The 27117-nt window shown below is 43.4% G+C and overlaps 1 protein-coding gene across 2 annotated transcripts in view; it reads right to left on the bottom strand.

Annotated features, from left to right (window-relative positions):
- The window catches only part of nos1apa (nitric oxide synthase 1 (neuronal) adaptor protein a), a 107076-nt gene that overhangs the window by 42265 nt on the left and 37694 nt on the right, over positions 1-27117 (bottom strand). For both annotated transcript variants that reach the window (XM_053430598.1, XM_053430599.1), the window contains exons 3-4: positions 10950-11042; positions 7815-7873 (exon numbers count right to left, since the gene is read on the bottom strand). In XM_053430598.1, the coding sequence (XP_053286573.1) occupies positions 7815-7873; positions 10950-11042 (152 nt within the window). The remainder of the gene's footprint in view (positions 1-7814; positions 7874-10949; positions 11043-27117) is intronic.

Raw genomic sequence — 27117 nt, 5'->3', positions numbered from 1 at the left:
CATCTGGACCCAAGCTCATCCAGGGGTTCAAACCACAGACAGTAAATAAAGATGGACACTAACTCCTCTATGTTAGTCACTGGGACATGGACCAGACTGATAAGTCAAGATACACGTGATGCTTAAAAAACAAGGGCAACACGTAATTGACAGCTGTTGACTGATTGTAACTGCTCAGGCTCTGGCTCCAGACGACGCCTTTGTCACAAGATGTCAGCGTTCGAGTCCAGGACATTTTGTCGTCCTCTCTGGACAGTGGGAGGAAGTGGAGACACATCGTACATCTTCATTTACAGTCTTAAGTTAAACATCTTCAGTCCATTGTCCCAGAGCAGAGAGAGCTGGGAAGCAGCCGGAATAGAGAGTGTGTAGGACTGAATGAGGTTGAGTGGGTCAGTTTGCTGAAGGTGTGTGTAATGGTTGCGCTGTGTGGAATCAGCACGACATGAGAACTTGTCTGTGTTTGTGTGTTTGCTTCATTTCAGAGATTGTTCTCCCTATCACACGATCAGGGTGTTTCCAGAAAACACAAACATGGGATAGACTTTAATTGGGGGGGGGGGGTTAGACCGAGTGGAACACGTTAAATATTGTTAAGTGGGAGTCAGCGACAGAGGATGACGGCAGTTACCACAGTTGAAGGCCTGAGAAGACAAACCCTTGGGTAGAAAAACTCTTGGACGAGCAGGAACCAAGATATTTGGAAACTATGATGAACTCATTCGCTCACTTAACGTTTCTTAATCATGACTAAATTAGCGTTGAATGCAAAATGTCGCCAACACTTCTGTTTAGTATCAGTTCCACCTCGTCATCCCTCCATGGAAAGAAATCCACCATCATTGTTCCTCATTCGTTTTCTGCCATCAAGCAACAAACTGCAGAACAGACAACCTACTTCCTGTTTACACATGACCAGTATGTGTGATTGATCATGTGATACGTGTTTTCAGAATGGATGGAGAGTATTTCTGACAGATGAGCTAAAACACTCAACTGGTTAGAGATTCTTTTCCTCTTAAACTTTATATTAAAACTGTCTGTATTTATGAGACGTCCTGGCTTGTTGTGCATTTATAATATCACTTTTTAATTATGTGTAATAGCAGTTGAGTGTTGCTCTGTTCTTCTATTCATGGAATATAATGTGTGACGGTGAATGAACAGTATCATGGAACTGAATTACTAACTGATGTGTGGATGTGGTCAGGATCTCAAGTGGAAGCTTGTTGTTGCAGCACCAAGGTTTTCTAATGTTTTCTAAGACATCACCTCAGATATTCAGACGGCGGGTCACAAGGTAAAAAAAGCTCTTCCTGTGTGTGGTGTTTTTTTGTTGGACGAGCTTCAGTAGCACCTTCAAGAGGAAAGGAGTTGGAAAAGGTTGTGAGGGGGCGAGCGGGGGGGGGACCCTTAGTGATTTCCTCTGCACAGTTCCTGGTTCTCGTGGAGTCCAGGTCCTGGAGGGAGGTCAGGCAAGTCCCAGTTATCTTCTCTGCTGACTTTTTTCCTTGCAGTTTGTTCCTGCCCCACTTCCCTGCTGCTCTGGACCATTTCTCTTTTTTCTTTAGCGAAATGCGACCATATTATTTTCAACCCTCTGTGTTTACGTTTCCCTGTCAGCTGACGAGGCAGCAGCATGTGGTGTGAAACAAGCTTCAGTCTCAACGCCCTGAGGCTTTTGTGACAGTCTCTGAGGATTGCATTAACCTCCATCACCTGAGAAACATGTTCATAACAGGTTATGAGCCCGAGGGAAAACAAGCACTCCTACAGACAGAAGCTGGAGAATAAAGAATAAACTCCAGTGGAGCAACATGAGTGACACTTGGATGAGCATGAGGCAGATTACAGGCTTCACCATCAAAGCTCGTCAGCAGGGTGGCAGCTCAGACACCCACAACAAGCTGAATATGTCTTTTTCGGTAGGTTGAGCACAGGAAATCTCAGCTGCGCCTTAGAGACACAGACACATCCTCCGTCCTGAGCACCTCTGATCACAACCCTCCAAATTAAAACACTTGTTAAAAAGATGAATTGAGTGGAAAGCTAAGTGATTGACTGGAGCTCTGACTGGATGGATCCACTCATTGAACTGTGCTTTATTGAATAGTTTATATTCCTCATGATCTGAAGCTTCTGGAGGTCACTCACCCGAGCTGCTTTCAGACATGCACTGAAGTTACCTGATATTTTCTGGAGGGGCTGTGAGAACGCACATGTCAATAGCTCAAGATATTTTCCAGAACCTTTCCTGCTAGTCCCGTTGTACAATGTCTGGAACATGGCCGACTGAGCAGATGTGAGAACACAGCAGGAAAGTATCAAATGGGCGTGTTAGAGACATCTCTAACATGGGACAGACTAGAAACTGAAGGGATCACAGGATGAAAAGATCACACAGATTAAACAATATATAATCTTAGGTAGACAATGATATTTGAGAGCTTTTGGCGATATGGCCAGATGCCGATGTCGATGTGCTGCAAAACCCAAACACTGCAGGAGAAGTTATAAGTCATGACCTCCAGAAAATGTCTAGACCCCAACTTTGAGGAGTTCATATCTGAAAGTAGCTCTGGTTGGTGGAGGAGTGTATCTCTGTGGACTGATCAATAACTCAATTGCTGGGAAATTAACTACATCTGGAGTCCCTGCTCACGTCTCAGGATCATCAAGTCCTGGCGTCTGAGCTTTCTGGTGTCCTGCAGAATAGATTTAACTTGAGTCTGAAGCAGGAGAGGACACCCGGGCTGTGTTTTGTTTGTACTCGTCTCCAGCTACACTAATGTGGGGGTGAGAAGTGCATTCAAACGTCCGTCTGTCCATCGTTAGACTGAATGAGGATGAAATACCAGGAAGAGTGGAAACATTGAGCAGATGCATTCAAGTGAAACCACTAACACCTGTCTGTGTATTAATGTGCTCGAACAAATAACAGTGAATCCGGGTTCCTTTGATCGAAAGTGGCCGCGGGGAATTTTAGAAATCAAAGAGCATTATTGTCAATACCCCTCTCCCTCTGGTGAGTCTGCCAACACTCTGACAGATGATGGAGGGAATTAAGAATATCTGTCTACCGAGATATATATCTAAGGCTCCACTATGACGATGGCTGTCAGACAGTACGAGCAGCTCTCATGCCGAGTTTGAAATTATTGATCAAACCATCGCTGAACAAGAAGGACGGGAACATTCCTGAAATTCACATTCCACAACATTTGGCAAGCGGGTGTAAAAACAGGATCTGGATTGTGTTTCCCGCAGAGCAGAGATCAGACGAGAGCAGTTGTGCACATTTGGTTTCCACATGTAAAAAAAAAAGAGGCAGATTTCCCTGACTCTAACTTTGAAATCCCCCCCCCCCCCCTTCTTCTCTTCAAAGCAGTAATCATAAGCCCTTTCTTGAACAGCCTGTTCCAGGAGGGAATGTTTGCACCTTTATTCAGCTCAGCCTTTCAGACACCAGCACACAATCGGAGGTGGAGCGCTGCTGTTCGGGCTTTGTACTTCCAGTGGAGGTAATCACGGACTCCGAGCCGACATCGGTTGGGACGGGGGTGCAAAACGCCGATGCCAGAACGCCGCCACGCAACCTCAACACCCCCACACTGGTGCGGCAGCATGCCAGCTTGGTAATTCAGAGTAAACAAAACAAAAGTGGCATAACGGGGGGTCTTCTTCACAGCAATATTTATTTATGAATGGGGCTATGTACAGCTGCTATGTATCCAATCAACCTCCATGCTAACGTCTTGTTCAATTCTAAACCAATATTGTGATTATGCAGACAAGTCACAAGCTTCAAAATGTCTTTCCTTGTCCCGTCTTCCATTCGGTTTTGTTCTAATCTGTTTAGTCTCTGCAGAATCAACCCACCAGCCAACAAAAGGACAAGGGAGGGCGACACTACAACCACAACACACGAGTTCACTGAACTGTTTTTAAAAACTCAGTCATACTTTAGCTGAGTTTATAAATCATTTAGTTATTTATCACTCTGGATCCCTCCAATGTCTCCTGGCCCTGCAGCTCCAGCCCTGAGTTGCCTCCAGTCATTTAATACGACTCCACCATGTGTGTGTTTGCTTTGGAGACAAAAGAAAGATTTAGTGTGTGTGTGTTTTTAGTTTCCCTAATTGGATTGTGTGTACTTGGATGTTCGTGCCTGTGTACTTGGTTAAAAAATAAATAAAGGATGTCCAGGCTGCCAGTTGGATTTGTGTGGGCGAGTTCATGTGCCTGATCCAGGGGATTGTGTTCCCCTCCGGAGTGAGTTGGTCGGGCTGGTGTTTGCCCCGAGGCTGCGGCGGCTCTCTGGCAGGTGGAATGTAAAACACACAACCTGCCTGAGTGTGTTAAGAGACTCAGCCACACAGAGATCTACACCTGTAAAATGTCAAGTGACAAGTGTACAAGTCATTTTAAAGTTCTCCTCCTCTGTGGCTACTTCCATCGTGACTCCTGTTTAAAGTCAAACCTCCTGCTGAGTCATGTTCACAGCACTGAGTCATAGTTTGTTACATGTTCAGGGAAAAAGATCAATAATATTATCAACAGACTAGAAAAGCCTATTTTTGAAGAGAGTCGTCAACATGTGGTGTAAAGGATGATGTCACTATGAAATGACAATGGAAAAGAACCCGTGAGATTTCTAAATGTTTCCATAAATGCATCAGGAAGGTTGTAAATGTTCAAATTGAGATTTAACAGTCTGATATTTAAACTTCTGCTCGTGGCAACTCAAACCTCGGTTATGAAACGTATAATTGTCATTCAGTGATTTTTGGGGACAGAGTTGTTATTGTGCAGAAATAAAGAGGTGAGCTGTGTCCTCCAGCTGCCTGAGGCTCCATCCGTCCCTTGAAAATACAGCAAGGTCCTGTTCACCAAGGACGGAGCTGGTGAGGATACCTTTGTTCCATTGGAAGCTATTGTGATCAGCGGTCACTAGGGATCAATTAAATGAAAAGTTTGTCTCATTAACACAACTGTTCTCGTCTCTGTGGTTGTTTCCAGCTTGATTTCTACGAATGACGAGACGCCTCACAAAGCAGAAAAGATAATTTAACCGTAACGTTTTATCGTAAACCATATTTACAGTTAATAAAGCTTTAAACAGGCTTATTCACAACAGTTCAAACAGATCAGTGCATCGTGGTGTAAAGACCAGGGAAGTTTCCAGTGGCTCAAAGAGTTTTTTAGATATCAGGCTAAGTGTGGAGAACAACATAGACGGCCGTGTAGCCCCAGACGCCTGAGCAAGGATTTCAACTGACCATTAGAACAGCACCAGAATCAAACCATGGTCCCAGAGGTGTGGAATTAGAGATTCCACTCCGGCCTCTATCTGCATGAGATCTGAGAGAATCCTCTGTCATCCACTCGGCAACGTTATCAGTACAAGAACTGTCCCAGATCATCTCCATGTGATCCCGGCTGGAGTCTTTATGATAATCATGGTTGCAGTGTGTGGGAGCTTAGAGATGCACGAGGCGACATGGTCCCTATTCCCATCGCTGGAGCGGAGCTGAAGATCTCTGACCATGTGAGACCTCTGCAAAGATAAATCTGAGGTGTCACAGAATAAGTAAAGGGATAAATGACGTGTCCCTGTTACATGAAACCTCGGCCTGGTGCTGAAACAATGTCCAAATACGGTCAAGGCTTCCTTGCTTCTCTAGATTCTGTGTGGTTTGTTCAGAAGTGAAGTTATTTATGTGTGTGGGCCTGTGATTGTCTGGATGAATATGTATGAGGGTGAAGTTGTGTTTGCATGTTTCTGAGGAAGCTCTACTCATGTTCTGTTGCCCACATGCTAATGTTTGTTCTTCTGTGGTTATGAGTGACACTTGGACTCAAAGAGCCTCGGGGTGAAGACATGTTGTCCTCTGGCCACATCAGAAACGTTCACTGAAATGACTGTAATCAGTGGAAAACCACCACCAGAGTCCTGGGACATATTTAAGTATAGATAAGTGTGTAACGTGTGAATGTGACAGAGTGTGATCGCTGTGCCCCTCCACCCCGACCAGCACCTCGGTGGCAGCCAGCCAGTCGCTCCAGTCAGAGAGCAGCCGAAGATGAAAAGGAAAAGCAAAGAAGAAATGCAAAGCGCTCAGCTAAATCCTCCCAAAAGATTTAGACACACGGCATCCAGCCTCTGTGCATCTAAAGAAAAATAAATAAAACCCACACAGAGCATTTAAGAACAGTCCGGGGTGTTTGATGTGCAGTTTGCTCTGGATTTGAAAAAGCTAAATATGGATATTGATCATATTAGCTTTTGGAGCGCGTTGATTCAAACATAAAGACCAAAAAGACGACATAAGTTTTCTCAGCGGCTGTGTGAAGCCTTCTGAATCTTCCACACATGGATAGGACTAAGTTCTCTTCTACATCCAGACAGCAGCCTGCATGGGTTCACTTCTCAAATAACACTCAGCGTTCACAGGTTTAATTTAAGAGTCTGAACCAAGCTTTGTGTCTTTTCTTCCATTGTTTTCATTTGAGCTGGTTAGTTTCAGTTTCACATTGTGATTTAAAGAGCACTAAAGAGTTTGAAATTTAGTTTTTACAAATTGGTTTATAGACGCGTGTCTGACGTCTTTGTGGTGTTAATTCAGAAGGTCTGAGATCACGAGCACTCCTGCCAGCCTCGGTACTTCTGTTTCTGGAGACACTATTAAGTCTTCTGCTCCTTTTTCTTCTTCTATCGTTTAATACCTTGTCTTGTAGCAAATGGTCCGTAAGTAAAATTTCTCCAAAAGAGTATTTTCACTTGGTTCACTTTGATCCAGACCCAGACCACCTCCTTTGCTGGGACTTCATTTTGGACCCTTGGTCTGGACTGTGGTTCAAAGCACCTTTCACACCTGATATCTGGCTTCAGATTAAAAAGGTCTGAAGGTGCAGCATGTGTGAAAGTGCCCGAAGACAATTATGAAGTACAAACCAAATATTTTAAAAGACTGTGTGGAGCAGCATGATGTGTTTACTGATCAGAGACAAACAACCCGACAGAGACTGATGGATGATTCGCACACATCCTACTCTGCTTTAGACTCCTCCCCACATCTGGTCACATGGGGGGGCGAAACACTGTGACAGTCATAATAACATCTGTGCACGAGGCTCGTCTAAGTGGGACAAGCTGAGGCTCCTCGAATACTTACAACTTCTGGAGGTGCTCACACAAACAGCTGAAGAAAATCCATCTTCCTCACAGAATCATTTCCAAAGACCAAACCCCCCCAAACCGGGCTCCTGGACGCAGCTCTGCATCCTGAGCTGCATTGGGACTGTGTGAGGAGTCACTCAGTGGAGAATATGAACCGTGTGGGATGGTTCTTTACTAATTGAATCGTGTTCCCTTCACTGGTTTGATCAATCGTCTATTTTCCTGCCTGTGTGTGTGTGTCTTTGAGAAATAGAGATTAATGCAGCAGACCTCTGAAAGTGTCCCTCCGAGGTTCTGACGACCACAGAAATCGGAGGATTACACCCCTGCAGCAAAGGGCCTGAATGAACTTGAGCTGGAGGTTTCAATCCTGTGATGTGACAGAGCATCAGCGTTGCTCTGTAACACGAATCCTTTCACCTCTGTTCTCATGCGTCAGTGACGGAGACAAACATATTTTAATTTCCCGAACTAACACAGAGTTCTTTTTTTAATCTAGTTTGGATTCAAATTAATTAGTGAAAAGACCCAATGAGCCGTGAGGGGAGCTCCTGGTTAGGATTAGAAGAAGAAGAACAAACCAAACCAGCATTTTAAATGGAGCTGAAGAAGTTAAATGTGACGGTGGACTGACCTGTAAATGGGATCCTGCATCACCATCATCTTGCTCTCGTCCCACGTCCACTCCTTCTTCTGTGGACACACAATCACAAAGGTGTCATTACATTGCACCAGAAGTCGTACAGATATAAAACAGTGATCACATACTGACGTCCCTTGAATCGTTATCCAGTGAACTGCATCACAATGGTGTCGATATTTTTATAACGTCTCCATATCTGAGGCGATTATTTACATTTTCCCCCTTTTTTGTCTGTTTCCATTCTATTAAAAATCTCCCTTCCAGCTTAATGTCACAATCAAAATGTCACAGCAGGAGCACACAGGAATTATTCCCATTGATTTCCGTCTGCTCAGAGTTGATTCAGTCGATTGTTGGCTCCGATCTGGGGTCTTTCTTAAAAGGCTGACGACTGTCACACTTGACATTTCAGATTTCCAGCCGGGGGGGGGACAGACAAACAAGACAAGAGGAAACAGGCGGAGGCCAAATATCACGTCGTCCTATTGACCAGGCTTCAAAACAGCCACCGATTCATTTGATATGGAGCCTTCAGTGATTTATTATTTAACTCATCAGCCAGACAATCAGAATTCAAATCAGTTCTTCATCGACTCCTCTCTCGCTCGGCTTCTTTTCAGATTTGGAAAGGTCTTAAAAAAAATAGGACCCAGACCTGACGAGCATGAGAATTAAATTATAACCCAATGTGGCCGGACCTGAGGAACTCAACGTGCCTCTCTCTCTCTTCCCAATACCTGGATCTGTATCAGAACATCTCTATAAAACAGTCTTCTATTTAAAAAGAAGTTGTGGAAATGTTATTCCACATACCACAAGACTATCCTCTTATCAGATTGGATCTTAATGTTACTCAACATCTTCTCTACATTCTGTCCACACAGGACAAATGTTACAAAGGAATATCGACGTGCAATCGAGCTTCCAAGTCCACTGACATTTACATAACCGGAGCATTCCTCCGTGGTGAATAGAATGGATGTTCCTCTGAGGACCATTGTGAGAACTCAATTAAAGCTTCCCTTTCAAGAGACACTAATGCACATCTGCTTTTCACGTGCGGATGGGAGAACACGCCAAGGTCATACAGCAGCTGCCGTCATTCAGGACGTTAGTGAAGCCAAACAATTCAAAAGATCTGGGAATCAACGTCTCCGTTGATCGGCTCATTCAAGTATCTTGTGAAAAACTATAAATAAAAGTTTTACACTCCTGATTCTTCTCTGCTTGGTCACATCATTAATCCAGCTATGAGGATAATAGAAGGAAACCTATGAAGAGTATAGAGGATCTAGAATTTTACATCACAACAGCATCTTCGGTACCAATATCTCCATAGACATGACAAAACCTGAATTATTGCCCTACAGTATCAGTTTACATAAATATATTTAAGTTGTATATGAGGTCACATTAATATGTGTATCAAATTTGATGAGGGGTTAGGGTTAGAAATTGAAATCCCAATTAAGTCTAGAGGTGGAATCAGACTCTTTTACTGAAGATAGCATCAACAAATCAAGCCTCATAAATTAACTTAATTTGTAGAAGCTTTATTCATAATAACAACTTGATTAAGTACAAATTAAAAATGAAGGTTTTTTCCCTGATGATGATCATCTATAATGTAAAGTGTAGACTTCATTGTATGAAGTTGAAATAGAAGTGAGTCATTATTTAAGTAACAATATATTTGTGTGTGTGTGTGTGTGTGTGTGTGTGTGTGTGTGTATCTCACAGGTTGTTTACCATTGGATTTGTATGGTATTTTTTAAGAGACAATTTCTATTGGTATAAAATTCTGTGTGGTGTGAATTGAATATTATCTCGTACACATTTGTCTCTTTAAATGAATAGTTTTTTTTTTATATTTTCTGTTTCCTAACCCGGAAGTTTATGCAAAAATATCTTGAGAAGTCAAAGTCCTGATGAAACAAGCAGATGCATTTGCCGAACAAGCAGACTGATAAACTCAACACGAGTTTAAACAGAAGATGATTGTTGACAGTCACTAGTGTTAAAGGTCTGGTTTAATGGAACAAGATGAAAACAGTATAAAGTGTTGGAAAGGACGTCGGACAGCTCCTCTAAGTGAACTTCACTCTGTTTCCGCCCACTGGGTTTCACATCCTGTCAGACTCCGTGATTCTCGGCAGGTTAAGTCCACCCTGTGCCATCTCTGTGGATTTCACCTGTCTCAGCCTCAGTGCACCCCCCCCCCCCCCCCCCCGTCAACTTCTCTTTGCTCGCTTCTCATCTTTGAACTCTCTCCTCTAGTTTCATCACTTTTCTTTACCCTTCAACAGCCTGTCACACTTTTCTTTACTCGTGTCTTCCCCCAGACTTTCGAGCCGTCTCAGGCTTTCGTCCTTTCTTACAACCTGGGAATTCTCTGTCTGAGGTTTAAATCAAAGAGGGATGGTGCTTTGCAGAAAGACGCCTCTTAATTGGGAGACAGCTAATATCTAAAAAGCAAAAAACAAACATTTTAGAGTCTGTTCCTTCTGATATCCAAACTGCAGGAGTCCAGCTGTTCACCTGGACAGTCCTATAACAGTTTGAAGCCTCAGAATAGATTTTAATCACTTTAAGTCCCCATCCGGCTGGAAATCAAGTTCATGACAAATTTAATATATTTGAGTTTGAGGAATTAAAGACTTTTTGAGGTTGTCAGAAGCTGTAAAACCAAACTTTGAATATATATAAGATGTTTTACCCAGCGAGAAAACCGACATTTGACAGAATCAAATTCACAAAACAGAAAGAAAGTTGCTCGTTATCGTGAGAGATTTTGATTCTAATACTAAAAAAAGTTGAAGTGAAGTTGAATATATTCTGAATAAACATGAGTCCACTCAATCAAAATCCATTCATACAGAACATAATTACAACAAGAAACTCTCACATGATTTTTTAATGATGAGTGGAAAAGATCAAATCAAAAGGAAAAATGAAAGGAAAACAGCGGGAATTTAAATATTCTGATTTGGCACCAAAATACCCAGTTTCCTGCTGCAAGATGAAAATGTGCCGCTCTCTGGTTGTGAGATGACACATCAAACACAACCAGAGAAGAAGAAGAGAAACACACAGACAAGTTCAGACAAGAGAATAAAGGTCACTCACTTTTTTCTTTTTCCTCAGGGAGACCTTCACGCCGTCCACGGACACCGTGATGTGGACTTTCTTCTTCTTGATGTTTTTCACCTTGAACTCATACTGCAGAAGAGAGAACACACAGACACAGGCTTGTTAATATTGGGCCGGATCACAGTGACACTGCAACTGCCAGGATGCTTTTGCTCCAGTGCGATGAGTCATGTCTGGAGGCACGACGGAGATTAAAGAGATGAAGGTGAAGTTTTCTCCATTTACACCTTTTTTTAAAACTTTTTAAAAAACGCAGATACAGGAGGTGTCACCCTGTGGAACAATGACTCTGCAGCATCCATCTCCACGTGCAGTTAAAGTCAGAACATCTCTCGCTCTATCAGCGGTTTGAAAGACGACCAAGGACGTGGTGAACTTTTCTCTGTGTTCCCGCCGCGAGGGGAAACGAGAAACGCAGAGTTGCTGCAGCTTGAGATTGAAAAACGTGAAAGCGTGGACGACCTTCAACGTCACCAATGGATGCAAATGGTATAATTGGAACATTTGAAAGAACCAAACTGTAAATCTGCGTCGTATGTACATCCCTGCAGTCGCCTCTCGTGTGTGTGGAACCTTGCAGTATTCTATAAATTCACATTGTGTTGCGAGAGCGTTTCTGCACCAATTAGAGAGGAGTTCAGTGGAGTGCATATCTCCACCAAGGCCCGACAGTCACCTTGAATTCAATCAAGCTTTATACTCTCATAGATCTCAGTCCGGTAAATATGTTTCATACTTTTCATCGAGATTCTTGAATTATTTCTTGGGAAAATTTGTGAAAATTACCCCAAATGAAGTGAAATCTCACGTTTTGTTAGTTTTAAAAAAAGTTCCTGGATTCACTTATGTCCAAATCAGCTCTAAAATGTATTGGGTTCTTTCTTGGACCATGTTGCATCCTTCAACCAAGTTTCAAACAAAAGTGGCTTAGTATATACACATTAAAGTAAGTTTGACTATGAGAATATTAGTGCAATTTGTGTTAATTTGCCACAAAAAGGAAACACACAACCTGTGTAGCTGTGACTGCCAGAAATGTATGTGTGAGACTTCAGATTCTAAACTTTCATAAGTAAAGCTTGAACACTTTAGACATGTTCTTACACTATTATAATAGATAATAAATAGTGAAAGAGACTTGAACCCAAAACCAGTAACAGGAGGGAATCTGCTCTGTGGCCGCCAGTCCACAGCTTTGACTGAGTGCTGCTGTAATTTATGGACTTTATATAAAGATGAATGACATCTCCTCAAAAAGCCAAAGCATATAGATCCTGGAGGTGAGTACAGGTCTGGAAAGAGCCAAAAAATAATCCCCTCTCAAGAAAAAAGCCTTTTAAGAAATCCATTCACTGGAAAACACTCTTATAAAACTGTTTGTTCAGAATCAGAATCAGAATCAGAATTCTTTTTATTGCCTTGTATATTTTCACATACAGGAAATTGCCTTGGTGTGGTTGGTGCACTTTACAAACAACAATATAAAAACAACAATATAGAGCAATATAAACATCAATATAAAAAACAACAATATCGAAAAAATAATATATACAGTAAATGTGTTTTGTGCGGTTTTAAGGTGCAAAGATTGGTGGTAGTGCCAATAATGTAGTGTTATAAATTATGTGCGAGGGTGGGGGGGGGGGGGGGGGGGGTCAGCAGAGTCAGTGTGATGGGGGGGGCTTGTTTGTGAGCCCCACTGCCATGGGGAAAAAGCTGTTCAGGTGACGCGAGGTTTTAGTCCTGACGGCCCGGAACCTTTTCCCAGATGGAAGTCTCTGGAACAGGTGGTGACCGGGATGGGAAGGATCAGCGATGATCTTGCCTGCTCTCTTTCTGGTCCTGGAGTGGAACAGGTCTAGGAGAGCCGGCAGGTCACAGCCGATGACCTTCTCAGCTGACCGAATGATCCGCTGCAGTCTGCCCTTGTCCTTGGCAGTGGAGGCAGCGAACCAAACGGTGATGGATGAGGTGAGGATGGACTCAATGATGGCTGTGTAGAACTCAACCATCACTTTCCGCGGCATGCTGAATTTCCTCAGTTGCCGCAGGAAGAACATCCTCTGCTGGGCCTTCTTGGTGATGGAGGTGATGTTCTCCGTCCACCTCAGGTCCTGTGCTATGATCGTCCCCAGGAATCTGAATGACTCCACTGTTTTAACTGGGGAGTCGCACATGGTGAGGGGGGCGGTTTGGGCTGGGCTCCTCCTGAAGTCTGCCACCATCTCTACAGTTTTTGAAGCGTTCAGCTCCAGGTGGTTCTGGCTGCACCAGGAAGCCAGGCTGTTAACTTCCTCTCTGTAGGCGGCCTCGTCCCCATTGGAAATTAATCCAATAAGGGTGGTGTCGTCGGCAAACTTCAGGAGTTTGACAGAGGGATGGCTGGAGGTGCAGTTGTTGGTGTAGAGGGAGAAGAGGAGAGGAGAGAGCACACAACCTTGAGGGGCTCCAGTGCTGATGGTCCGGGTGTCAGAGACAAGCTTCCCCAGCCTCACGCGCTGCTTCCTGTCGGTCAGGAAGTTGGTGATCCACCTGCAGGTGGGGTCAGGCACGCTCAGCTGGGTCAGCTTGTCCCGGAGAAGAGCTGGAGAGATGGTGTTGAATGCGGAGCTGAAGTCCACAAACAAGATCCTGGCGTAGGTGCTGGGGGAGTCGAGGTGCTGGAGGATGAAGTGGAGTCCCATGTTGACTGCATCGTCTACGGACCTGTTGGCTCTGTAGGCAAACTGCAGCGGGTCGAGGAGGTGGTTGGTTATAGTTTTGAGGTGGGTCAGCACGAGTCGCTCGAAGGTCTTCATTACTACAGAGGTCAGGGCGACTGGTCTGTAGTCATTAAGGCCTGTGATCCTCTGCTTCTTGGGAACGGGGATGATGGTGGATGTTTTCAGGCAGGCGGGTACAACACATTCAGCCAGTGAGGTGTTGAAAATGTCCGTGAACAATGGAGAAAGCTGATCCGCACAGTGCCTCAGTGTAGAGGGGGAGACAGCGTCTGGTCCAGCTGCCTTGCGGGGGTTCAGTTTCTTCAGGAGCTTATTTACATCTCTCTCCTGAATTGAGAGAGGTGTGAAGGGGGGGATGGAGGTGATGGGGCAGTCTGGGGCCATTTTGTGGGGGGGGCTAGTGTCTTTGTCCAGGCTGGGGAGAAGAGGTGTGATAGATGCGGGGGGGGTTTGAGAGGGTCTATCGAATCTACAATAAAAGTCATTCAGATCGTTGGCAAGTCTCAAGTCTTCCACAGAGTGGGGGGATTTGGTCTTGCAGCCGGTGATCACCCGAAGGCCTTTCCAGACTGACGAGGAGTCGTTGGCTGCAAACTGTTGTTCCAGCTTCTTTGAATACAGTCGTTTGGCCTCCTTAATCTCCTTGCCAAACGAGTATTTAATTAGTCTGAACCTATCCATGTCCCCACTCTTGAAGGCCACCTCTTTCTCCAAACGAAGCTGTTTGAGTTTTGCTGTGAACCAGGGCTTGTCGTTGTTATAACACACCCTGGTGCGTGTTGGAATACATCGGTCTTCACAGAAGCTGATGTAGGACGTCACAGCATCTGTATATTCGTCCAGGCTGTAAGTGGCAGTTCTAAAAATGTCCCAGTCTGTGTTTTCAAGGCAGTCACGCAGCTCCTCCACAGCTTCTCTGCTGCTCCAGTTCTTTGATCTCAGCACAGCAGGTTTAGAAATCTTGAGTTTCTGTCTGTAAGCCGGGATCAGGTGAATGAGAGCGTGGTCGGACAGACCCAGGGCAGCGCGGGAGACTGCATGATAAGCCTTGCTGATGGTGTTTGAAACCCTGTCGAAGCCTCGAGCTACAGAAGAAACCTCAGGTTCTCAGATTATACATCACACAGTTACACAGAGACAGCTGAAGCCCGTCAATCATTATTATCAAGACTCAAAGTGCACGAGAGTTGATGTGTCAGCGTTTTTATGGGCGTGCTGTGATCAGTGGACTGCGCCTCACGTGCAGGACTCGAGCGGCGGCGGCGTGGCCCGGTGGATCATGTGATCGACCTCCAAGGAGATGATTACAGCGGGAATCGAACACGTTTCACTCGGGGTTTGACAGGGTAAGTGTTCGAGGCGTAAGAAGTCAGACGCCACTTATCTCTAATAAGCGATACGGCCCCTCGTCACTGAAGCCGAGGAATCACACAGAATTTCATTTTACACAACTGACGATCTCTTTAGGGTTTTTTCCTAGAGTGCAGGATTGTAACACAAAGCCTTTATTTAAATTGGCCCACACACACATAGACACACAGACACACACACACACACACACACGTGAAGTTAAGGTAACTGGATTTACAACTATGCTCGTTACCGTCAGTAAAGGGCCAATAAAAAAAAACTTTATCAAACAGCCTCAAGCGAACAGCCACAGTGCACAGGTTAAACAAACAGTGGGTTTTTATGGTGAAGCTAAAACAGTCTCTGGACAAACCAGCTGACCCACTGAGAGGGTCAGAGGTCAAAGGTCAGTGTTCACACTTTATTTACGGTGAAAGTTTATTACGGCTTTGTTGTCGCTGTAAAAAAACGGAATGTGGTTATAAAGTCAGATTCTCTCGTAAAGTAAATATGTTGTAACGGAGCTCCCTACATAGAAATAGATTATTATCTATACAATTATCAATGTCGCCTCCTTCATTCACATGATGCCTTGAAGTTTTCCAGAGGTCTGAGTCATTTGCTCCAGATGTTTTCTGGAACTTTTCCTTCCAGTCCCCTGGAAATGTCCACAGCGAAGCAAGTGGGCGCGTTGCAGACGTTTTTATCAAGCAACAGAAAATAATCCAAATATCTCCAGATGGAAAAGAGCCACACACACAAACTACAGACGTCAGCTTGAAAAGTAGACAATATATTATTACAATAATTCACTATTTGGTTAGGACCATGTAGGAAAACCTTTATGCAATAATATATATTAGTGTCATTAAGGAATAATGACATTAGAAAGTAGCAGAGGCACAAAATCTAGGTTTTAACAGCCATATTTATTTATTTTGAGTTTAAACCTGCTGTAGAGACTTGAACTCTTTTGCATCAGCTGCATCATAATATATTTATAATTTAGATTCTTTATGACGAGAGCTTCCAACATTTCTATTCAGGACATTGTGATGTGGAGCTTCTTTCTTTAATGACGTATTCAAAGTATCAAACTGGGCCTGGATCCAACGTCTGAGACTTTAAGTGCATCAGCTCTTATTTCTCTTATTCATCAGGAGAGACGGGTCCAATCAATGTTTGAGGCCCGAAGACTTTGTGTGTCAAAGGAAAATAATGTTACTGTTGAATATTAAAATACACAAATCAATAATCACTTCGCTAATTCATCAAGGGAGGACACAAATTACTGGTCGTCCCAGGTACAGGACGGGAAGAGGATGTGTTCCTGTAACTGGCCGTGCACAGTAAACAGGATTTGCTTACGTGCAGATGTTTGTAAGTGGCAGGACTCGAGTCAACACGTAAACAAAATGAAATGAAGTCAATGCTCGAGTCCGAGAAGAGTCTCATCCATCATTAAAATAAGTCCAACATTCGCAGCCACTGTTTCCTGATAAACACGTCACTGTTTCATAAAGGTCCCTTCTTCCTGTTTCCAGTATAATCCATCATTTTGGCAACAAAGACGCCAACACACATACATACACACACACACACACACACACACAGACACACAATGGGGTCCCCAGCCAGCGCTGCCATTTCCCCCCTCACAGAAATATCAGCCCGGAGCCAGGAGAGCTCAACAAAGAGGCTGCGTTTCTGTCTGTGGTTCATTGAGAGGAGGGGAAATAAAACATTCAAACAAACACACAAACACACATGCATGCACACACACATGAACACACACACACACACAGACACACACAGCACCACTGCGGTTAGCTGCCGGTGAATGCTCAGTGATCTCAGCAGGTCGGGAGACAGTGAAAGACAAGTCTGACGTGAAACCAGCTTCTTTCAGCTCATGTCTGACAGGATTAAGGTTTCGATGTCCAACTGCTCGTCCATGTTTTTACACGAGGACGAGTTTCTGCTGGTGTTCAGCCCTCGTGTGTCAGTTAGTCATCCTGAGCCTGCACATGCACACACACAGACACACACACACTAATACCACATGTTAGTCTGATACAAACCACAGACTTATGGCTTTTTTCAGATATGTAAATGTCCAGAAAAAAGGGTTCAGAGATTTTCTAGCGTTTGTGTTTCACATAAAGAACGCAGCAGCCAGGACATCAGGGTTAAAGTGACTCGAACATCATGGATTAATATCTAAATACATACAGTTTTCAGTTCTCTGACAGAGACGGGCACACGTCACACAACACTGAATTCTCCCACTCAGACGTTATCCAGAGTTGTTTCTATAGGAAGCTGAAAGGTAAATGTCTGGAGAACTGACTCTCTCACATTCAGCCCCTCCGGAGAACATCAAGACTTTAGTGCAGGTTTCTGAAAACAGCTCATCACTACATAAGAGAGAGAGAAAAGACTTCAGAGGCCTGTGAAGAACAACAGAGTGATGGGGGAGAGAGAGAGAGAGAGAGAGAGAGAGAGAGAGAGAGAGAGAGAGAGAGAGAGAAACAGTGATACAGGAAGAATATGTTCCCTGTTGACACGACAAACAGCGGAGGACAAACAACTGCAGGTTTGGACATGTTCGACCAGCAGGTGGTTTGTTTCTGCTCTGTTTGTTTTCATTGCACTGACGGTAACAAGTGTTGAGCAGCATCATGCACCACAGGCTCACTCCGGGGTCAAACAGGACTTTATCACATATGATTAATTCATCAAACACAAGGGGTTTAAAGAATATCAATAAATGGCTATTTGTACAACGTCAGGAAACAGGTTTTATTGTTTGTTCCCTAAACTGGCTACAGGAGATTTTCAGGAGCTTGTTCAAATTAATCTAAAATAAAAACCATAATCATTTTGAAGCAGAAAGCCAAGGCCTCTGTCCACCACCTCAACATGTTGTAAGTTAATGTTCAAAAGGTGTTGATAACGTGTGATGGTACCAGAGAGACGAGCAGAGTAGAAATGGAAAATATCTAAAAAAAAATGTAAATATACATAGATTAAATAACTTTACTTAAATAAAAAGATGAAAAAACACTTTCCCAAAACGACCTGAAATCCCCCTCTAACCACGGTTATACAGATTTTAGAGAGATGAAGTATTTGAAGATTTGAAATCAAATATCCAGAGACAGATTAAATGGAATCACAGGGGATTTTATACGACTGGAGTAACAGCCAGTGTTATATACCTTCTCCTACTCGTCTCCCCAAAGACATTCCTCTGTGTCTTCTTCTCAAACCTCCACATGCGTCTCTATTAACTCGCCCAACACACAAAGCTTTCATCCCGTCCTCTGATCCATCCATCACCCCGCTTGGATTCTGGTTTTTCTTTTCCACCCATCTGTCTTAATCTGGTTCCTCTGCTGCCGGTCATTCTAGTGTATCTGTGTGTGCTCACTTCCTGTCTCTTACCACTCTGTCATTTCTTACTCCACTTCCCACATATTGATATGCGCCCGGGCCTCTTCTCTGTGCCACTTGTCTCGCTTCATAATAATTATTTTTTTACACTCCTGCTCCTCTCTGCCTTTCTCTTTTATGTATTTATTTCCACATCACCCCTGCCTCTACCCCTTCCCCCCTACTTCCTCCACAGGCTAGTGGCTGATTCAATCTCAAGCAACGTTGTTTATGAAAATACATTTCACTTTGCACAACCATTTGTGTTTATGGTGCCACATGGTCCATCTCATTTCAGCAATCATAGCTTTACGAGGCAGTGTCTTTGAATTAAACGCAAAAATATGGTAAATATGTATAAAAGTACAGAGGTTTATGGCCTGAATATTAAGTGTCAATTTAAAGTCGCACTGAAGTTAGAAAAGCTGCAACTCTATAAAAGGCAAAGCATAAACTGAATATGGTTTCATGATGTGACTGATAAAGTGCGTACATCCAATACATATGGATTTTGATAGTGAAATATTTCCAATAATTATAATTTGGGAATAAATCTTCAATATTTAGGTGTCCAGACCCTTTGCTCTATTTTCCATGTACGTTTGTCCATGTAGAAAACATATTATAGAACAAAGTTGGTGCAAAAAGAACAATCATAATAGAAAATGTCTTCATTTCATGTATTTGTGGATATGATGATTAATGTGCTTTAGGTTTGTTTGTGCAGCGACTTGCTGGATTCTGCATCGACACCAGTTCACAGAATTCATGAGCGTAGATTCAAGCAGGAGAATGAAAACCTGAAATGATGGTTTCCTCTTTGCCAAGCGGAGAACAGCTTGCTTGCACATGCATTGCTAAAAGCATAAAAGGAAAACATTTGAATCCAATTAACAAGAGATTTCCATTTTCTGGACTTTCTCCAGTGTGGAAACCTCGACTTCAGAAAGGAAGTTTAGTCGTAACACTTGATTTATGAGTCTTCCCCAAAATGTTGGCACGTGATCCTGTTTTGTCACAGAAGAAACCAGAAGAATCCATTTCTCTGTCATCGTGGCATTAAGGCACAAGTTGAAGACTTTCTCCTCCGTCACTTTGTCACTGTCTCATAGTCCTGGCTCATCGTGTCCAACTTGTTCAGTCTCCTGTCCGACCGATGTCTTCTCTTTCTTACCAGCTGTGCACATCTGGATTCATACAGAAGGAGAGATCAGCTTCACAGACAACAGCTGCTTATCGTGACACCTGGAGAATCAAACATATGGACAGAGAAACCCGCTCGAAGCCCTTAAGATTACTTTATATCTGATTCTTCCATTAGAAAACCTTTTATCCATTTAAATCTGTTTTCTGCCGTTGTTACAACAAGTGTTGTTGCTGGATTACCTGTGAAATTGACCAGTGAATTGCTGAATTGATCTTCCAGAGGATTGTATATATATATATGAGGGTTGATTCCACTATTAAAAGTGTAGATAGACGTGAGGTATTTTAAAGTAATGTCAACATTTCCATTCCTCTTTCTCATCAGCTTCAACCTTTACCCGTCAGTTCACCTTCCGAGCAGGAGAAAGGGAGGAGGTGAGTTATGGAGGCTTTATCTTTGCTCTTATTGAACCATGTCAGAGGAGGAATCCCTCTCGTCTCCAAAAAGGATGGAGAGACAAACTCAATTTAGAGGCAGTTAATATATCGACAAATCATTCCATCGCACTTTCATTTCCAGGGCCCCTGCCGTACCGTTTAAAAGCCGAAGCGGCTAATGGCCCCTCGTGGGTTAGAGGGACTGCGGCTTTCTTTCATTCTTAATAGATTTTATTCGATTATGCACATGTTGAAGGAAAGTGGAAACCACTGATTACGTCAAAATGAGACCATCGGCTTTTATTGTATTCCTCTCGGTAGCGGAGGCACAGGAGGCCGGCAACCCTGCATTTGTTTTATTGGAATACACTTCAAATAGAATTCAACTAAAACTCTAGAGCCAGTTGACTTTTAGTAAAAAGGCTCTTTTAGTGATTATAGCCTCAGGGCAGCATCTCAGATAAGCAGTTTATGATGATAATGCTGGAAGATATACCAGATGAACAAGTAGATGAAACTTGATGATGATCAACGTGAATAAACCTTAGTTTTTCTCAAATGACGAGCAGAAGGCGACGCCACAGGTTTTTAATAAGTCTGAACTTCTTACTTGATTAATAAAGTCAGTAAATATTGTCCCAAGGAGTTTATTGTCCCAAACTCTACCTTCAATCTTCTTCCAAACATCATGATGCTCGAGTTTTCAAAACCAGCAGCTCACAATCCAGTAGTTGACATCATGCCGGGTTGACCCTTGCAGTAACATTGACTAGAGCTCATGCAGCAGATGTTTTAGCCCTGAACAAGTTAACCTGTGTCCCCACAAGACGATGAAGTTAGCTAATGTTCCTTATCCTTAATACTGGGTTAGTACTATAGACAGACTTATGAGTTATGAAAGCCAAGCTGAGCTCCATGTTCCTTCACGTTACGTCTCACAAAGCTGTAACTTGTAATTTTCAAATACCAAAGAAAATCTATAAAACCACACAGCTGCATTCAATGTGATATAATAACACAAACTAGGTCACTTGGGGTAAAACGACCGACGGCAGAGTCGTGCTGAGCCAGATGTTTGTGAAGGGCGACACACATTTGACTGACAGACGTGATTTAAATAGTTTTCTTGTAACATACATGTGGTTCGATTCCAGACGCACAGAAAACCGAGGCTGACACATGAGACGCTGCGTTAACGAGCTCAGACGACAGCAGCTTCACTGTGTGGCGGCTGCTGATCTAGTGCCGGGAAATAAACCCAGGAGTAAAACAGCTTTATTCCAGAATGTGACCCTTTTATACCGTAACTCAAACCCTGATGGACTCAAGACACCATGCCAGGCAGCCCGAGTAAATCAGAGCGGCAGACAATGGTTAAAAACAAGGAGAAATGCAGCGGTAAAGAGAAGTTTAAACTCATTACATTTTCTGTTTTGGTTGTAACATTTTATGAGTAGTGATAAATCAATAGGACGTTAAGATGAGGACACTAGTCGAAGATCCTGATGAGGTAGAGCAACATCAATATTGTGATTCATAGTTTTATCTTAAGCTTTTTATTTACTCCAGGCTTCTGTTAAACCATTTGTTTTTAATGTCTTCTTAAATATCTTGTGTTTTTAATGTATTTCCTTGAATTTGTGGAGTACTAGCCTGGTGTGTGAATGGTGGAATATAAATAAACTGTCTGTTCCTTAGAGAAGACAAACATCGACTGTCGTGGGAGACAGGACGTCTCTAATCAGGAAAACACTGACATAGGAAGTTGTCATGTTTGAGCAAATGGTCAATGTTGTCATCTCCCAGTTGATGGTTGTTCTCCTGCATGGACTATTGTGGAGGAGCCCGGTTGCACATCCCAGTATTCCTCCATATCCCAGCACTGCACCACACACTGGACTGGGATCTACTCTCATCATCAACACACGTGTAGAGACACACATCCACAAACAGGAGGGTGAAGAAGAAACCCACACCAGACAACCCATGACAGGGAGGAACCTCCGCTGCTGCTGACAAGCTGGTCTCGGCTGGAATGAAATTACAGCGTGGGCCGAGCAGTTTACTGCCACGACAGAGCCCCCTCAGAAAAAAAACACCAGCGAAGGATTATCAGCTCTAATTGGCACTTTAATGAAGTTGTCTCGGACAGGCATTAAGAGGGAGACATCCTGTTTGTACACATCAAACAAACCCCAGGGTGAAAGCGTGGTTCAAGAGAGGCGATGGCAGAGAGCATCATTAGCAGGCACAGAGCACGTTCATTAAAGGCACTGAAAGTGGAGGCTATAAAAACTTGTCATATGAGTTCAATACGATGTAATTAACTGTGGTAATCTGTGTTTTACAAGGGCAATTAGCAGCGGATTAGAGGGATGTGCTCTGCATTTGAGGAAGAGTCACCTTTTGCTGACAGAAAAAGCTAAATAACCACGACACTGCCGAGCACCACGAGAGAAGTATGAGTTGGAGAACCTGAAAAGTTCCCAGAGGCTCCTTGACGGCGGCTTAATTAAGAGGGTTACACACGTTCTGGAGCAAATATTGCTTTTAGACCTGCGAGAGGATTTCAACACATTATGGGAACACAACTCTCCGTTTAAAAGATAAAGGAATGAAGCACATTTGCCGCGGAGCGTTGAAGCCACAGCCTGATTTTTAAAAAGTAATGAAAATAACGGAGGAAGTATCGTTGAGTGTTTAGTCTCATGAGTTCACCGGATGTTTCCAGCTCCGGTTAAAAAAGTGTCTGAATCTGTTTGGCACATCTGGATTTGAGGATTTTCACAGAGTGCGACTTGAGGATTTTACTGGAGCAGTGAGTGACTATGAGGTGAAATCTTCTCAACACATTCTCAGTTACTCACAGACCAACACCTTCCTAATGGACTTTAAAGTCCAGAGTAGATTAGAGTCATTATCCTGTTGGGACGAACCAATTTACTGCTGCTATTTGAGTTCATGTAACAAGTAGCTGCAGGTGTGAAATGAACCCATGTTTCTGAGAATATTCACGATTTGTACCCAGGTTTTCCCAGAAGAAAGTGTATGAGCAGAAAGATTTTATAACTGCAAAATTCTGCCTCCTTGCCTCCTCCATGTTAGCAGAGATGGGACATGAAAACTAATCAGTCAAAATGCATGATAAATGATGATGAGGTAGTTCTTATAAAACCCGACTTTACAAAACTCATATCTTTCAGTTGACTAATCGTGACGCATTTATTCAGGACAGTTATGTGCGTCTCCCTCTTTCCAGATATAGAACTTACACGACAAAAACTTTTTGTGTTTGTACCACTCTTCTTTTTCCTCTGCTGAGCTGAGGAGACAAGACGGGGAGAAGAAACTGGAGCAGAATCATCCATTGTTCGTCCTGGCAAAGACTGCTTGCTCATTATCAGCCATTAGGGCTGTTTGACTGTGACACTGGCTTTTATTTATCTCCCCACCGCAAATGTGGAAATGTGAAAATGGCTGTTGTGTAACTGGCCATCATTGATCCGTGCCAATACTGTGTCTTCAGGTTTTGAGGTATTGTCTGTAATATTTCACAAGCACAAACCGGGAAGGAAGAGACAGCAGAGCTTTCAGGGTTCATAGTTCCACTCAGACTAATGTGATGCAGTGTGGATGTGAGTTCAGGATCAGACACCAAAGCTTGAAAACCTCAAAACGTCCAGATTTCCAGATTCTTTATGCAGATAATAGCAGAGAGAGCCCCTTTCCCCACCAGCTCCAGCTAACCCAGACGACAGTAGGTGGCCACGGGGGTCAGTATTTCTGCTCCGTCTATAAAAGTGCCCGTTAAAGGCTCGACAGTAATAAAGACCGATGACCGCAGCATTCCTGTTCCCTGCAGAGTCAAGAAAATGGCCTTTTTTATTGTCTTGGACGGTCACTGCTGCCACAAACCCACTTATCAGACAAACACACATAGCCCACCCAGAAAAAACGATTCCACGAGGAGCCAAACAAATCCTGAAGCACCCACGAGAAGGAAGGAACCTCCGAGTCAGGGGGTGATATCACCGGGTGTGTGTACGACTCTGCCTCCTGTGCTCTGCTGCTGATAGGCAAGGCACCACGGGGCCAAGGAGTTCTTCTGCTCTCTTGTGATATCTTATCTGGAGGTGCTGCTGTAACAAGAAGCCCCACCGGCCTCCACTTGGGTTTCATCTACACAGCAAATAGCCCTGGTTGATTAGGGAGGCTGCTGTGGACAGAGGCTCCATGTTCAAGAATCTTATCAGCTCCATCCCTGGTTTCCCAGCAGGCAGCAGGAGAGGAGAGCGAGCTGCAGAAGATTCCCTCACTTCTGACATGGTGAAACTCTAAAGTATGCAAAACTGAGAATGTGGACATCGTTTTCTGAAGAGGTTTTAATATTTCACTGAATTCTGTTTGCAATGATATAAAACAAAGAAAAGCTGGAGACAGTAAAGTGACATTTTTGCTTAATAAATGACTTTGCCTGTGCAAATCAATCAAATGACTTAATGCTGCACAAACACGTGTTTTCAAATTCAATCCAATGGATGAAATGACTTGACTGAAAGAAGCATTTTTTACTTTCAGGGAAATATTCAAGTTATTTATGTGTTTTCTTTGTGAGCGACACATTTTTGTGAAACACCTCCAGTGTGTAACCCAGTAATTCAGAGGCCTGGAACCGATCAGCCTTTCAACCCTGACTCACTGTCACACTCCAATTCACTTCTAAGGAAATCTCATTCCAGAAGCTGCTTTTACTTTCCCTGACACTTTAGGTCTGACAAATAACCAGAACCTTTTTTTTTAAATAATGTAAAATCAAGCATAGCATTTGTGGCAATTAAAAACTTTGTCCTTTTCTTATTGGTTCATTTAGACAATTTCTCTGAGAACCTAATCTGCATTCCACCACTGCACCTACTCAATCTCCTGATCAGTGAAACAATCCAGGGAATTCTCGGCCTCATTTCCAACGCAACCATCTTTGCACAGTGCAAGGCGCTGGCCAACATGGGATTTGTGTAATAGTCCTGGTGGTGTTGAATCTAAATGGGTTTGAAGGAGGATTTGACACTAATGACACTAATCAATTGATTTGGGGTTGTAGGTGCAATACAGATAGAAAGGTAGAGAGGAATTCAACTGGTTTAAGTAAAGCAACACAACTTTCAAAGACGTGCCACTGTGCAGTCCCACTAAAGGACTTGCTGTCTAGTGAGTTCATACTTCTCTACTGGCGACAAGAGGTCACACACACACATATGATTTATTAATAGCAGGACAGACCCCTGACCAGTACGTCTGATCAGGGCAGGACCCTACAGAATAAAGCTGAGCATCTTCTGGTCCTGAAATAACAAGATAATCCTTGTTCAGTCAACAGAAACATCAGCGTCCTCTCACCTTGAAATTGCCGCAAATATTTGTCTGTTACATATTGGACAGACATGTAAGGACATTCAGTTTTTTGGACCCAAACCTGATCCAAGCCCGAAGCAGTTAATAAAAAGCAACACTGCCGAGTTTGTTACCCTGACCCTCTCACACACCGTTATCACTTGTTTCCCATGTGTAGTAGGAAACCCCCGTCCTGCACTCTGATTGGCTGTAGCCGTCACTGACTTGTCTAGATATTTAGCGTGCTATAGAAATTGATGTCGTTCAAGTCACGGTCAAGTTGCGAATGTAAAACTGAGAAACTGTGCGAGAAATCTTTCGTCTGATCTCGGCTTAAATCAATAAAGAGAAGGAGAAAAATGGAACCAGTAAAAACCTAAACTCAGAAAAAGTGCTTTTAGTGTCTTTAGCACTTTGAGCTTAATGAAGCGTCAGAACGAGAAGAGAGAATCAGCCGAGCTCATCAGAAAAGAAGACACAGGTCTCTCCTCTGGTCAGACCTGCTTCTTCACCTCAGACGGGTCATAATAGATATGGATCAGAGAATATTGAATTGGTGCGAGTGATCCTCAGTGATCTCCTCCAGTGGAGCAGCAGCCAGAACAAGAGAAGATGCTCAGCTTCACTTGACACTTGTACCAATAATACAAAATGTTGAAAGCAGATTCTGACGTCAGGCTTTCTCTACAGAATATCCCCGATAATCCAATCTGCTTATCATTCCCCTCAAAGGGAAATCCATTAGTAAAGGGCATCACACATTTCCTCCGTCGATGGTTCTACTGATAAAACAGGCCATGATTAAGGGAGTCATGTCGAAGCGCCTCTTTGCAAATAAAAAAAATTCCTTTAATGCTGCAACATTATTATTCAGCGGCTCCGCAGAGAGGAGAATGATCTAATTTTCAGTTATTCCAAAGGGTTTCTGGGTTTGAATCATCTCGGCTTGTCTCCTGGTTCCATCGGAGGGATTCACACGAGTTCCCTCACGTCTGCTGCTGCCAACGAAACAACAGAAACACCGACGCGGTGACATTCAGGTTAAATCAGCCTCCGGTGGAGCAGCTGGTTTTTTATTTTACAGGTCTGAATTTAGCGATCCTGTTTGTCCAATCCGATGGATCATTGCCCTGCAAACAACATCTCGATCTGCATGATAATAAACAAACTTCTCTGCCTCGTCTTTCATGCATTTGTGCAGAAAACACACAACATCCAACAACTAGAATGTCAGTCAGTGTCCTTTAACTCAATCAAACTGCACCAAGTAACACACAGTTCTACTCTGGGACAAATTAGTCCCAGAAATATGCCTCGTTTTGAAAATAGGTAAAATCTCAGAGTTAAAGAAAGCAACAGTTTCATGCTAATCTGTTATTGTTATTCCTTATTTCCCATAATCATGTTGACACATCCCAACCAATAACCTCCTCAGTGGAGGTAATAAGAGCATTTTGTCTGTGGCTGCGAATGCTGCCAAAGTCTAACAATGGCCGTTATGGCCAAGCTGGACTGGACACTGGAAAAGCAGCAGAGGGAGGCTGAGGCGGAGGCTGAATGGCAGCTTAATCTGCCCCATGATATTTGTTCGGGCCGAGGTGAAAGAGTCCAGGCGCCTCGGCGAGGGAACAATACCCTGACAAGGCCTGGCTCACCGCAGC

This window comes from Pleuronectes platessa, chromosome 9 (genome assembly GCF_947347685.1).
Source record: "Pleuronectes platessa chromosome 9, fPlePla1.1, whole genome shotgun sequence".
Classification (NCBI taxonomy): domain Eukaryota; kingdom Metazoa; phylum Chordata; class Actinopteri; order Pleuronectiformes; family Pleuronectidae; genus Pleuronectes; species Pleuronectes platessa.
The sequence above is the reverse complement of the archived record's forward strand: the minus strand, read 5'-3'. Positions and strand labels throughout refer to the sequence as shown.